Raw genomic sequence first — 12,878 nt, forward strand, 5'->3', positions numbered from 1 at the left:
AAGAAGACTGTATATGTCTATGTTCACAACTTTGCAAACATTTTAAATTGTAACTTGGCATTACCTGAATACACTGACCACATACAGTATTCTCAGTGTAAGTGGCATAATACCAGGCCTACGGATATGTCTATGCAATCTTAGTGAAGAATGGAGAGCAAAAGTGTAGCAACAAACAACAGTTCTATTATTTTCAGATATAAAAGAGAGAGGCTTTGTTGTAATCAAGTGGAGAGTCAAATACACAATTTAATATCACTGAAAAGCTTTTTTATGAGATGACGCAGCTCACCGCTATAATTCTTACAGACCAAAGCTCAATAAAAAAGATTGACTGCAGTCTATGAAAGATGTGAGAGCCAACAGGACCGTCGTTAACTGGCATTATTAACAGTGGCTTTGTTTTTGTTGGTAGAAGTTTAGCAAGCATGTTAAAACCTGTCAGTCACAGAAGCTAATAATTCCGCCTCCGCAGCCATTCTCTTTGTATGGCCTCAGCCTCTGTGCTCAGGGACAACATTTGTGTGTATGGAAATGTGACCTCATTCTGCCAGCTCTGCCACAAGTATTGCAGCTGAGCTGATGTAGAATTTCTAAAATTAATATTGATTTTGTTTCTGTGAGGTGCATATTTGAAAAATTATTTTAAAAAGACTAATTTATTCATACCCTCCCTGTAAACTCACTGATCAGAATCAGACAGCCGTCACTACAAATGTCTGTCACTGGTTATTAAATTTAAAATGTTTAATAAAATACATGTTTTGATAATATTGTTGACTAAAATAGGCTTTAAAAAAAAGCTCTCACAATAGGCAAACTCAGTTTAACTTGATTCTGATTCTTGGTGTGATTCAATTCAGAATGATTTTTGATTCAAAATGATTTGACTCAATTAAAAAAAAGAATATAAATAAATCCTTATAGATCCTTGTCCATTGCCCACTGAGCTGCTGAACACAATATGAACACAATAATGCATCAATGTTATATTGCATTCCAATAATGTTGTATTTTGATGCTAATACTTTTGTGCTTCTACATAAGTAATAGTTTGAATGCAGGGCTTTGAACATTTTTACACTGTAGTACAGCTACTTTTACTTTGGTAAACAATCCTAGTACTTCTTCCACTATTGGTTTTTGGTAGCTGTGTGTTGTTGTAAAGGGGAAGGGGGGAAACAAAGCAGAGCGCTTGGTTGTTTTGTTGTTAACATTACATTTGCTGCAGTGGAGCACAGCGTCTCTGTTGCGGTGTTTTACTACCAAAGAAAGCCAGTGTGATTCAAAACAAGCACAGGTCTATAGAGACGAGCTCTTTTCTTTGCCCCACTAGTTTGACTAAAGTGCTGCAACATGTTGCTCAGCTGCCTTCATTTGTTAATATGCTCAGTTAATGTCAGTCTCTTGGTGATGGAATTCGCAGTATTCACACATTTGTCTTCCAAACTATATAATCAAGTCTAATGCATGCGCAGATGATTTCCTTTTCTAAAGATGAGCTAGCATTGCAACACAATGTTTGTAGGCTATGTGTGAGCTGTCTGCTCTCTGTGTGCTGTACTGGTTTTACAATTGAGTTCTGTGTTTTTTTGTTCCAGTCTTATTAGAAAAATAGATTTTTAGTATTTGTGAATTCGATTTAGAACATATGAATTGCAGTTCTTATGTAAATTGTTTTTTTGTCCCACCCCTTATTTGAAATGTTTTTACATTGGTGAGTTTGAGCTACTGTAGCAGCTCACCTGTCTATAGTTGTGCTTCTTGTTCCCAAAAGAATTAAAACAAATGAAAGTTATAATTTCACAGACCAATAGGATAAGTAGTTGCTCAGCCTCAACTGTCTGGAGATTACAGTGTATGGGGACAGGAAAATGATGTGCACAGACCAACAGATACATCACTCTGTGTTGCTTGTGACTGAGCTGTTTGCCTCCCCTTTAAAAATACTCATATGGCTTTCTTTTGTCTTCAGTGTATCCTACTGCTCTGATTAATTACACCAAGTGAATGTGTGATCTGATCACTGAAGCAGACACATCCCATTTTAAGATCAATTTAATAACTAAATGACGGTCTAAAAAGCTGACACATACCTGAAATTTGTGGTGTAATTTAGTGCTATTTATTTCAGGCAAGGCAATGGCCACAGTGGAGGAAACCTAACATGAGACACAAGTTTATATGCTAGAGGTGAATCCAAAGAACTACACAGTTTTGCCAGCTGTTTGCAATTAAAAATAGTCCAGTCCTACTTGGAAAGTTGTTAGATGTCACTATACCAGGACTACGTAACAAGTTGCATTTCCCTAATAATTAGAGAAAACTTTGTGGAATGTTGCCAAACAGAAATTATTAATTATTCATATATTCTAATCTATTTGTCATTAACAATCATACAAATGACACATTTGTGATAAAAAAAAACTGCTGTATACATTACAGTATAGTTCACCTCTCCATTTCTTACTTTCCGACTGCATGTTACTCCACATTTCTTGGCATCCATTGCTGTGCTGCTGTACTGAATCTTTTTCAGTCACAATTTGTACATTGTACTGTAAGACTACAGCTACAGTTGCAAAAAAGTAATGGTGCAGTGGCAACAGTATTTTAATAAGTGTTTGAACCTTGTTTGGCAGCAATAACCTCATGCAAGTGCTTCCTGTATATATGGATTAGACCTGCACAACATTCAGGAGGAATTTTGGACCATTCTTCCTGACAAAACTGCTTCATCTCAGCCATATTCTTAGGATGTCTGGTGTGAATGGCTCTCTTGAGGTCATTCCACAGCATCTCTAATAGGCTGAGGTCTGGGCTTTGACTGGGCCACTCCAAAAGGTGGATTTTGCGTCTCCAAAGCCATTCTGTGGTAGATTTACTTTGATGTTTTGGGTCATTGTCCTGCTGTATCGCCCAGCTTGTTCTGAGTTTCAGCTTGCAGACAGCCACCCTGACATTATCCACTGATAAACTTGGGAGTTTATTTTCCCTCCACAATGGCAAGCAGTCCAAGTCCAGAGGCAGCAAAGCAGCCCAACATCATGATGCTCCCTCCACTGTACTTCACTTTTGGGATCATGTTTTCATGTTGGTACGCGGTTCTCTTCTCACACCATATGTAGTGCTGGAGGTTCTTCCCAAAAAATTCTACTTTTATTTCATGTGTCCACAGGACATTTTCCCATTAGTGTTGTGGAGTGTCATGGTGGTGTTTGGTAAACTTCAGGTGTGCTGCAAGGCTGTTCTTGGATAGCAGTGACTTCCTCCATGGTGTCCTACCATGGATACCATACTTGTTCAGTATTTTGCATATGGTTGACTCATGAACAGAGATTTTAACGAACTCCAATGAATCCTTCAAGTCTTTAGTTGTTACTCTAGGGTTCTTTTTTTTACCTCACTAAGCATTATGCATGTGCCTTTGGAGTGATTCTGGTTGGGTGCCCACTTTTATGGAGAGTAGCCACATCACCAAATCATCTCCATTTATACACAATATGTCTGACTGCGGACCGATGAAAGTCTAAAGTCTTTGAGATGACTCTGTAACCCTTTTCAGCTAAATTCAATTCAGCAACTCTTGATTGTAGGTCTTTTGGGATATTTTTGCGAGACCTGGCTCACATCAGCTGATGCTGATTGTGAATTGCACACTGACACTGTTTTAGTGTTTTTATAAGTCAAGGTAATTCTAAACCATATGTCCATTCTCACTTCATTAACTGGACTCCAGGTTTGCTAACACCTGACTCCAGTTGACATTTAGTGACATCAGAAGCCAGGTGTTGCAATTACTTTTTCCACAATCACTTTGCATGTTTAATTGGTGTGTTCAATAAATACATGAAAGATCATGACTGATTGTGTTTTATCAGTTTAGAAATATTGTTTGTTGATATTTATGAATTTGGTGAAGAAAAAATTATATTTTACGACCAATTTATGCAGAAAACCAGGAGATTGCAACCAGTGCCATTACTTTTTCTTGCAACTGTAGAGTAAGTGTGTTTTTTTTCAAGGGCCACCACCTCACTTACAGATGATACTCGGTGGTTGTTGGAGTACACAATAACTATTGGGCATTAGAAATAAAATTCAAATAAATTACATACACCCAGATTGGCCATTATTGAATCTGGGACAGAGTGGCGAAAGAAATTACAATAAGATAAAAAGATGTCATGGACATAACTTGTAAGATATAATGGTATTTACAGTACAGTACTGTACAGTTTACAGTGCTAAAAACAAATCAGACATTTTCATTTTTTGCCTCTTAGTGACAACTGTGTGGTATTTCTTATATAATATATTGTATAATTATAATTGTGCTGTTTCTGTTCTTGGTTTCCTGTCTGTTTGACCATGATGCTGTATTTCTGTTTGTGTGCATGTCTCAGGTGGTTTATTCCCCCGGGGTGCAGATCAGGAGTACAGTGCATTCAGAGTTGGCATGTTTCAGTTTGGAATGTCAGATTTCAGACTGACTCCACACATAGATAACCTCGAGGTGGCCAACAGCTTTGCTGTCACCAACTGCTGTAAGTATTGCTTTTCTTATTTTATTCTGACTGACAGGTTGTTAAATTACAGGTTTTGTCATTAATGCTTATTGCTGGTAACAGTCTTTTCGTCTTTGGTCCGGAGCACATGGCGTCCATTCCTTCCAAAAAAGGCCTAAAATACTGATTTGTCTGGCCACAGTACACGTTTCCACTTTGTGATGGTCCATCCCAGATGCCTCCGAGACCAGAACAGGCGACTGTGCTTCACAAGTCAAGTCAATATTTTAATTACCATTTATGCATAAACAGACAGTCTGGGCACATAGGAATTCTTGTGCAGCTCTCCTTTGGAGTCAGGTAAGGAGTCAAAAGTCAGAAAGAACACTTAGTCTTAAACTATCTATCTAACTTAAAAAAAGTCTTCCTATCATGAATTTGCAAGATGTGTATAAACTAATTTGCTTCTGCATAGAACTAAAATATACATATACCTCATTTTTTGATCTTTAGGTCACATCTATGATAATAATTCACTGTTGTAACATTGTAGATGCAGTAAGCCAGAAAACAAGGAAAAAGCATGCCATGGATTTAGAAGGCAATTTCAAAGCTGTTCAAAACCTTAAATAGCAGTAAATAAGTAGTAGCGGGCATTTTTTTCACAAACTGTTTAACATGGATATTATTTGGGCTGGATATTGGCAGAGGTCTCCCAGTTTGATTAAATTTTGACTAAACAAATTTTTGCTTAATTTCATTAATTTCAGCTGAGTCATGATGATTCATGGTGATTCATGTATTTCAGATAAATCCCAATGGTGTATAAAGTGCTTCTCAGAATCTTGGAGACATACTGTATTTTCTTCAATCAACAAATGAGCAATGCTTGCTTCCTTGTATATAAAACAGTATAAAGGGTCACATTAAAAGTTAAATTTTCTCCTTATAATAATGTGACAAAGGTCTTTTCTTGGCAAACACATATCTACATATTTTTAGGTCTATATGTGCAAAATTGTTGAGTACAAACAATAAAAATCTTGGACCACTAACAAGACATCATCATTATGCATAATTTAAAAGTTTGTGCTATTCCATACAACATATGGACTGTCAGTAAGGAGGACGATGCTTCAAAGTCCAGTGATAAACTTTGATGATTAGTTTGAGCACAGAGGACATCAGCCTGTTATCTGTTAACTGCTAGATGGGGTTAACTTCGAGCAGGAACAGACTGATCTAGACAGCACGCAGAGAGAACAAGCCTCCACTAAGGAAATTCAGTTTGCCCATAATGCCATTCCACCCATCGTGCAGTGGTGAGTTTTTCGTGAGGCCTATACAGTTGCACTCAAAATTATTCAACCCTCATTGCAAATTAGGTGTACTGGCAAAATTTACAAATGTTCAGCTCACAAATCAAACAAGAACAACTGAAATAGCTTAACACAACTAATGTAACAGGTGCATGTTTTGACTTCTGCAGTCTCAAAATTATTCAGCCCCCTGAATAGAATCCATCGTAAGAGCACACATTTGAGAACAACAAGCTGTCTCAAGCACATCTTATGCAACTAATTTAAATAATTAGCTGAATCGAGGTGGCTCACATAGAATCCATCATTTCCATTAAATAATCTTTTTGTGCATGTTGTAATGACTCCTTTCTCTCAAAGCAGACAATTTACAAGTTGTCCACACTGAACCACTTACAAGAAGTAACCTCTCCTTACACGTAACATTTAGCGCAGATGTAACACGCAAATGCAAAGATCAGTCTTTAGAATTTATGAATTGATATTGAATTTTTAAAATAAAAATCACATTTTTTTCCAGCCCTTGATATTGTTATAATTGAAACAATTTTAGGTTTATTCAAGCATTTGCAAATGGACTATTCAGAGATCACAGGTCTCCACATCAAAGAGCAGAGTACAACTGGCTTACATGTCCTCTTCTCCAAGTCTGTGCATGTAATGGAGGAGTTGTTTGTCTGACCAGTCCTGTGGCTCCTATCTGTATGCTGCTGCTACAGATAAGGAGTGTGTTACTTCAGGGTTTCCGTTGTACTAAACAGAAGACTTGTAAGATAAGATAAGATAAACCTTTATTTTCATTGTAACACATACAACAAAATTTTAGAGTGACCTCCAGTCGGTACAGCAATAGAAAAAAAAAAAAACATAACATAAAAAAACATAAAATAAGACCATAAGACCATATAAAAACTTACTCTCCAGAGTAAGGAGAGGGTGGTAGAAAAATGAAATAAACAACAAACCTCTCATGCCACCCTCACACACACAGGCATATTATATTTTAGCAGCATTGAGTGTGGTAACTGCTGTTGGGTAAAAACCTTTCTTGAATCTAGTGGTCCTTGATTTGATTGCTCTGAACCATCTACCTGATGGCAGCAGTTCAAAGAGTGAACGTCCTGGGTGTGAAGTGTGCTTAATGATGTTCTGGGCTATTTTGAGGCAGCGGGAACTGTGTAGTTCTTCCAGAGTAAGGAGAGGGCGGCCAATGATCCTGGGCTGTATTAATGACCCTCTGGAGCATTTTCCTCTGAGCCACTGTGCTGCTGCTATATCATACACATATACAGTATGTAAGGATGCTCTCAATGGAGCACCGATAGAAGGACACCAGCAGTCTCTGGCAGATGTTGCTCTTCCTGAGCACTAATAGGAAGTACAGTCTCTACTGGGCCTTTTTAAGCAGTCCAGAGGTATTCACACCCCAGGTCAGATCCTCCTCAATATGGACTCCCAGAAAGCAGAAGGCCGGCACCCTCTCCACACGGTCCCCGCTGATATACAGTGGCAAGATGTCGGTTCTCTTCCTCCTGAAGTCGACAATGACCTCTTTAGTCTTTGAGGTATTAAGGAGCAGATTGTTCTCTCTGCACCACACTATCAGCCTCTCAATCTCATCCTTGTAGGTAGTCTCATCCCCCCCAGAGATAAGCCCCACCACCGTGGTGTCATCAGCAAACTCAACAATGGTGTTGCTGTGGTGGGCAGGGGTGCAGTTGTGGGTGTTCAGGGTGTAGAGCAGGGGGCTCAGCACACAGCCTGGTGAACCTGTGCTGAGGCTAAGAGCTGTGGATGTGTGTTAGCCCACTCTCACCCTCTAGCTGCATCCGGACAGGAAGCTATTAATCCATATGTAGGTGGAATATGGAATTCCCAGGTCCACCAGTTTGTGGGGGAGGATGGTGTTGAATGCGGAGCTATAATCCACAAACAGCAGCTGTGCATAGCTCTCCTGATGCTCCAAGTGGGACAGCACAGCGTGGAGGGCTGTGGCGACAGCGTCCTCTGTGGATCTATTTGCCCTGTATGCAAACTGGTGTGGGTCAGATGTTGGTGGGAGGAATGACATAATGTGTCCCCGTACTAGTTTCTCAAAACACTTCATCACCACTGGAGTGAGTGCAACTGGCCGGTAGTCATTGAGGCTGGTTATGTTGGGTTTCTTAGGCAGGGGAACTAGGATTGTATTCGATGTGTATTACATCTGTCGGCCACTCACATACACAACAGTGGAGATATCAAAAAGGCTACTCACACAGGCATCTCAGAGATATACAAGCACACAATCAAGTCCCCATAGGCCATAATAACAAGTATATGAGCATGTCCTCATATACACATCAGTTTTCTGAATATTAAGCATAATCTTCCTAAAATTTTCAGTACAGGTGGTATCCCCAAACTCAACTTGACTTACACAGCTAATTGGGTGATTGTTTCTCTCAGTGGGCCACTGAAAACCAGCCAGGGCACTGATGTACTCTGTGACATTTCAGTGCTTATGTATGTTATCTAGCTCTATGCATTGCCTGCAAGAGGGGTTGTTTCTCCCTTCACACACATAGGAGTGTTTTCCTGATTGAGGTTGCCTAGCCACAGTAAAGTTAAGGTTGTGAATTTGGGTCATTTCTGTTTTGTGCTCCAAAGGACATCCAGATGTAGGCATTCAAAGTGTTGTTCTCTGCCATAATAAATTGTCATTTTTGACACCGTTGTTTTCCAGCATTGATCCACAGCATGTCATGTGTTACAATATAATGTCTGTAGGTGGCGCTCAGCAAATTTTTATGTACTGCATTTTCATATTAACAATGTAGAAGAAGATGCTATCCAAATCTGGAACAGAATTCAAGGCAGAGTTAAACCCAAGCCTGTGCACTTTGTATGCCTGCCATCCACACTAAACAATCTGTGCCCTTGTTTGTTTCTGTAGTTAAATGTAGCACTTCAATCAAAAAATACAATGTATCACAACAAAATCTAAGGATCAAATGCATTCCCTGCAAAATGTATTAGACATTTCTATGAAACTATAATGGCAAAGGAGACAGGATGTCTGAACCAGTACAAAACTGTAATGACCCATAGGAAGACAGACACAAGAGACACAGCGTCTCTGTACTGAGAGCAACTTTTTCTGGAAAGGTTTTCTTTTCAGGGGTGGGGTGGTTCAAAAAGAGTGCAGCAGTACACAGCCATTAAACCTCCATTCTTCTCCTCCCTGAGGTTGTCTAGGGTATATGGTTTTATAATGAAGCTGAATTGACAGTGTTTTTGCTGATAAAATCTATAGACAGTTGTATGTCCGTCGCATCGTTTGTCACAGTCAACACACTGTAAACACAGGGTTATAATAGCAGCAGAGTGTTTACAAAGACATTTTCTTCTTCAGTGTAGCATACTTTATATCAGGGGTGGGCAAACTACGGCCCTTTAATCCGGCCCGCCGGAGACTGGTGCGGAATTGCCCAAATCATATCATCTCATAATTATGACTGCATTCATTTGACCTTGTCCTGTAATGCCTGGCGTTCCACCAGGTGGCGCATTAGGCGCGGTGATACATTGACTTGATTTTGCGGAGCGAGGGCTACTCTCAGTTATTACTCTGCTACTGCTCTGAACCCATCTGCAACAATGAGTGGGCCAAAGAAAAGAAAAGTCGGCAGTGAGTGCCGAGTGTTCAATAAGGAATGGACAACTAATTTTTTTTACTGAAGTCTCGTCAAAGGCTGTATGTCTTACTTGCCAAGAAACCGTTGCGGTTTTAAAGAAATACAACATCAGCCGTCACTTTTTTGTACCAAGCATGCTAATTATGCTAACAACCAGTCAACGCAAGAACGGATGGCTACTGCTCAGAGGCTGGCAGCTAGTTTGCAGGCTCAGCAAAACACCTTTATCCAACAAACTGCCATCCAAGAATCAAGCACGAAGGCAGGTTATTTGCTGGCAGTCAAATTAGCAAAGACCAGCAAGCCTTTCTCCGAAGGGGAGTTTCTCAAAGAGTGCATGGTAGAGACAGCAGGTATCTTGTGTCCTGAGAGCGAGAACAAATTTGAAAAAAATTAGCTTATCACGCAGGACAGTGACTCGCCATGTTGAGCTAATTGACAAAGACTTAGCTAGCAAGCTAAACAAAAAAGCGGTGTCGTTTACATTATATTCCTCGGCACTGGACAAGACAGAAGGCCATCCATTACAATGTCTGACGAGACTGGGAGGACGTCTGTTCCTGTGACAGAGACAGGGGGGACCTGGTTAAATGAACAGAGAGACATACCTGGTAGCTCAGGGATGGGATGGTCCTCTTCAGCCTCAGCATCTGTGTTTTCATCTGTCGACCCCCCATATGGATCGTCCGCCTTCACTTCTGCTGCTGCTTTCTTCTGTCTGCTCTCCTTTTCCACTCTTTTTACGAAGACAAAGAAAGAAGTCATTACGTCTTTTTTTGCTAGTGTGTGTTTCCACGCTCATCACTCAAAAGAAGAAACATCCCTGTCCCCGATTTTCTAACCTCCCTACTTTGCCATATACGGTATTTAAGTAAAAAAATGACTGTTTCTTTGTCCAATATTTCAATATAAATACACTCCTGTGTCTAACTAACCTCTGCATTTCAGTGATCATCTTCAAAGTGGTCATTCTCAGCGACTGTCTTACGAAGGAAAACTACAGCCTAACAAATTTAGTGCTATTATGTGATTATTAATGAAAGGTCGACTACAATCAAAGTGGAATTATGAAATTTACATCAATTTTTTGTACAGGAGCAACAACAGAGCAAAGATGGACTCAACGACCATCTTGTCCACGTTGATATTATAATCAGATCACTGACATTGTTCGACCTGTACCTGAATGATATGCTATGATACTTTGTGTATCCACACATTGCTGTTATGAGCTTTTATTGTGGTTTATTTCCATTCTGTCTTGTTTCTCCCTTTCACTTTGTCAGTTTATTAAAACTGTTTTACATTTTCCATGTATTTCTGCTAATTTCACACACCCATCTTCTGTTCTTCAATTTACATCATGTATTATTTAAGCTCCTGGTTAGCACTCTGTTATTCACCAGTTTGTTTCATTTGCGTGTCGTTCTCTTTCTAGCAGACCCGTCTGCTGCTCATCTGATATTCTTCAGACTCTCAGTCACACTTTTGTTTTTGTTTTTTGTTGTATCCCTTGCCTGTCTGTTTTTCATTTCCTCCGTCAGCTCTGGATGCTACGTTTTCTCTCCCATTTGCTGGTTTCACTTTGCTGTCCATCACTTTTCACCCTGGTCAGTTGTCTTCATTTTTGGTTTTGTTTCTGCCAGCCACCTATTATTTTACATCTCTTTATTTTAGTTATTACTTTCCAGCTTAGCTTGGACATTTATTGTTTTATTACTCTCCACCTGTAGTTTCGTGTATTCCTTTTATATATTTTGGGATTGTTAATATTTACCTGAGTTTTGTATTTATCTGTTGGAATGTCTCTGTGTATTCTTATTTTGTTCAGTGCATTAGTAGTTTCTTATGTGAAGTATTATTTCTAATTTGTTATATGTTAAATGTGTAGTAACTTGTTAGTTTAATTTCTCATCAGTTTTGTGTTCTGTGGTTATCTTCCTTGTATTCTGCCAGTTTTGTGTTAGTATTTATCTGTACAGTCCCCTGACTAGCCCAGAGCCCACTTACCTGTTGTTCTGATTTATTGTAGTATCTCTTGTTTTAGTTTATATGTTGGTCTGCTTTAGTCTGGTTGTTTTCTGGTTTGTGTTCATTGCAGTAGTCTGCTTCTCCCTAGTGTTGTCTTCCATTTATTTACCCATATATTTGTTATTTCTTTGTCATTTACTTGGTTTGTGTATTCGCCACCTGTATTACCTGTTATTAGCTTAAATTTGTATATCCACCTGCAGCCATTTCACATAGTCACCTGCCTATTGGTTGTCATCTGCATATTTTCACCTTATCATTACATCTTCTGCATCATATTCCTCCTGGTCTTGTCTGCATTTGGGTCCTGAGACATTAAAGGGCTAGACATAATTTGCGCATGCCCTTGCACATACGCAGACATGGATGAGGGGCACACACACTTTCTTATTCATACTTAAAGTCAAATTGAGGGTTGGTCTGCCTTCTATCTTCATAAGCCAGAGTTTTCCAAGCATTGTGTTGCATGCGCACAAACCTTTGGCCTGCATGCAGATGTCTGCACAGAGTTTGCATAGACCCTCATGGACCTGGGAAGATGATTCTCCCAAACAGACGTGGATTCACAAAGCATGCATATCACTACATTTTCAAGTCTTTGAACAAATTCTACAGCTATTAAAATGCCTCCAAGAGGGAAAAGAGCTAATAATAGAAGTTTATATGCAAACTTTCAGAGTATAAAACATTATCTTAGTAGTCTTACACACTCTTTTAATATAAATGCTATTTCTGAAACTTGGATTAATAATGTAAGGGGAATGGATTTTGACCTTGATGGCTATGACTTGGTATGCACAAACAGAGAGAATAAGATGGGAGGTGGTGTGGCCTTGTACATAGATAAAAACATTTGTTATAATAGAGTGGAGAAAATGTCAAGGGTGGTGGATAATTTGCTGGAGTGTGTGACTGTAGAAATACTCGTGGAAAAAAAGAAAAATGTTGTAATAAGCTGTATTTATAGAGCACCTGGAGCCAGCATAGAAAAATTTAATGACTGGATGGAAGAAAATTACTTGACAATAAGTCATAAATTAATGTTCATATGTGGTGACTTCAATATAGATTTGTTAAATCCTAACAAGCACACAGGAACTGAGGAGTTTATTAACACAATATATAGATGCAGTTTATACCCAAAAATTACAAAACCAAGCAGAGTAACAACCCAGCATGCAACACTAATACTGTAGATAATATATTTACCAATGTTATTGACAGCAAAATGACAAGTGGATTACTTATAAATGATATAAGTGATCATCTACCAGTATTTGTGGTTTATGAGGGCCAGTATAGAAAAAAGAGGCCAAAAACAAATCTGTTCTATAGGAGGGTGA

The 12,878-nt window shown here is 39.1% G+C and overlaps 1 protein-coding gene across 5 annotated transcripts in view; it reads left to right on the forward strand.

Annotated features, from left to right (window-relative positions):
- The window catches only part of LOC109975013 (glutamate receptor 2-like), a 122,479-nt gene that overhangs the window by 11,432 nt on the left and 98,169 nt on the right, over positions 1-12,878 (forward strand). For all 5 annotated transcript variants that reach the window (XM_020625521.1, XM_020625519.1, XM_020625522.1 and 2 more), the window contains exon 2: positions 4,407-4,547. In XM_020625521.1, coding sequence (XP_020481177.1) covers positions 4,407-4,547 — 141 coding nt within the window. The remainder of the gene's footprint in view (positions 1-4,406; positions 4,548-12,878) is intronic.

The sequence above is a fragment of the Monopterus albus genome, unplaced genomic scaffold (assembly GCF_001952655.1).
Source record: "Monopterus albus unplaced genomic scaffold, M_albus_1.0 scaffold356.1, whole genome shotgun sequence".
In the NCBI taxonomy this organism is placed as follows: domain Eukaryota; kingdom Metazoa; phylum Chordata; class Actinopteri; order Synbranchiformes; family Synbranchidae; genus Monopterus; species Monopterus albus.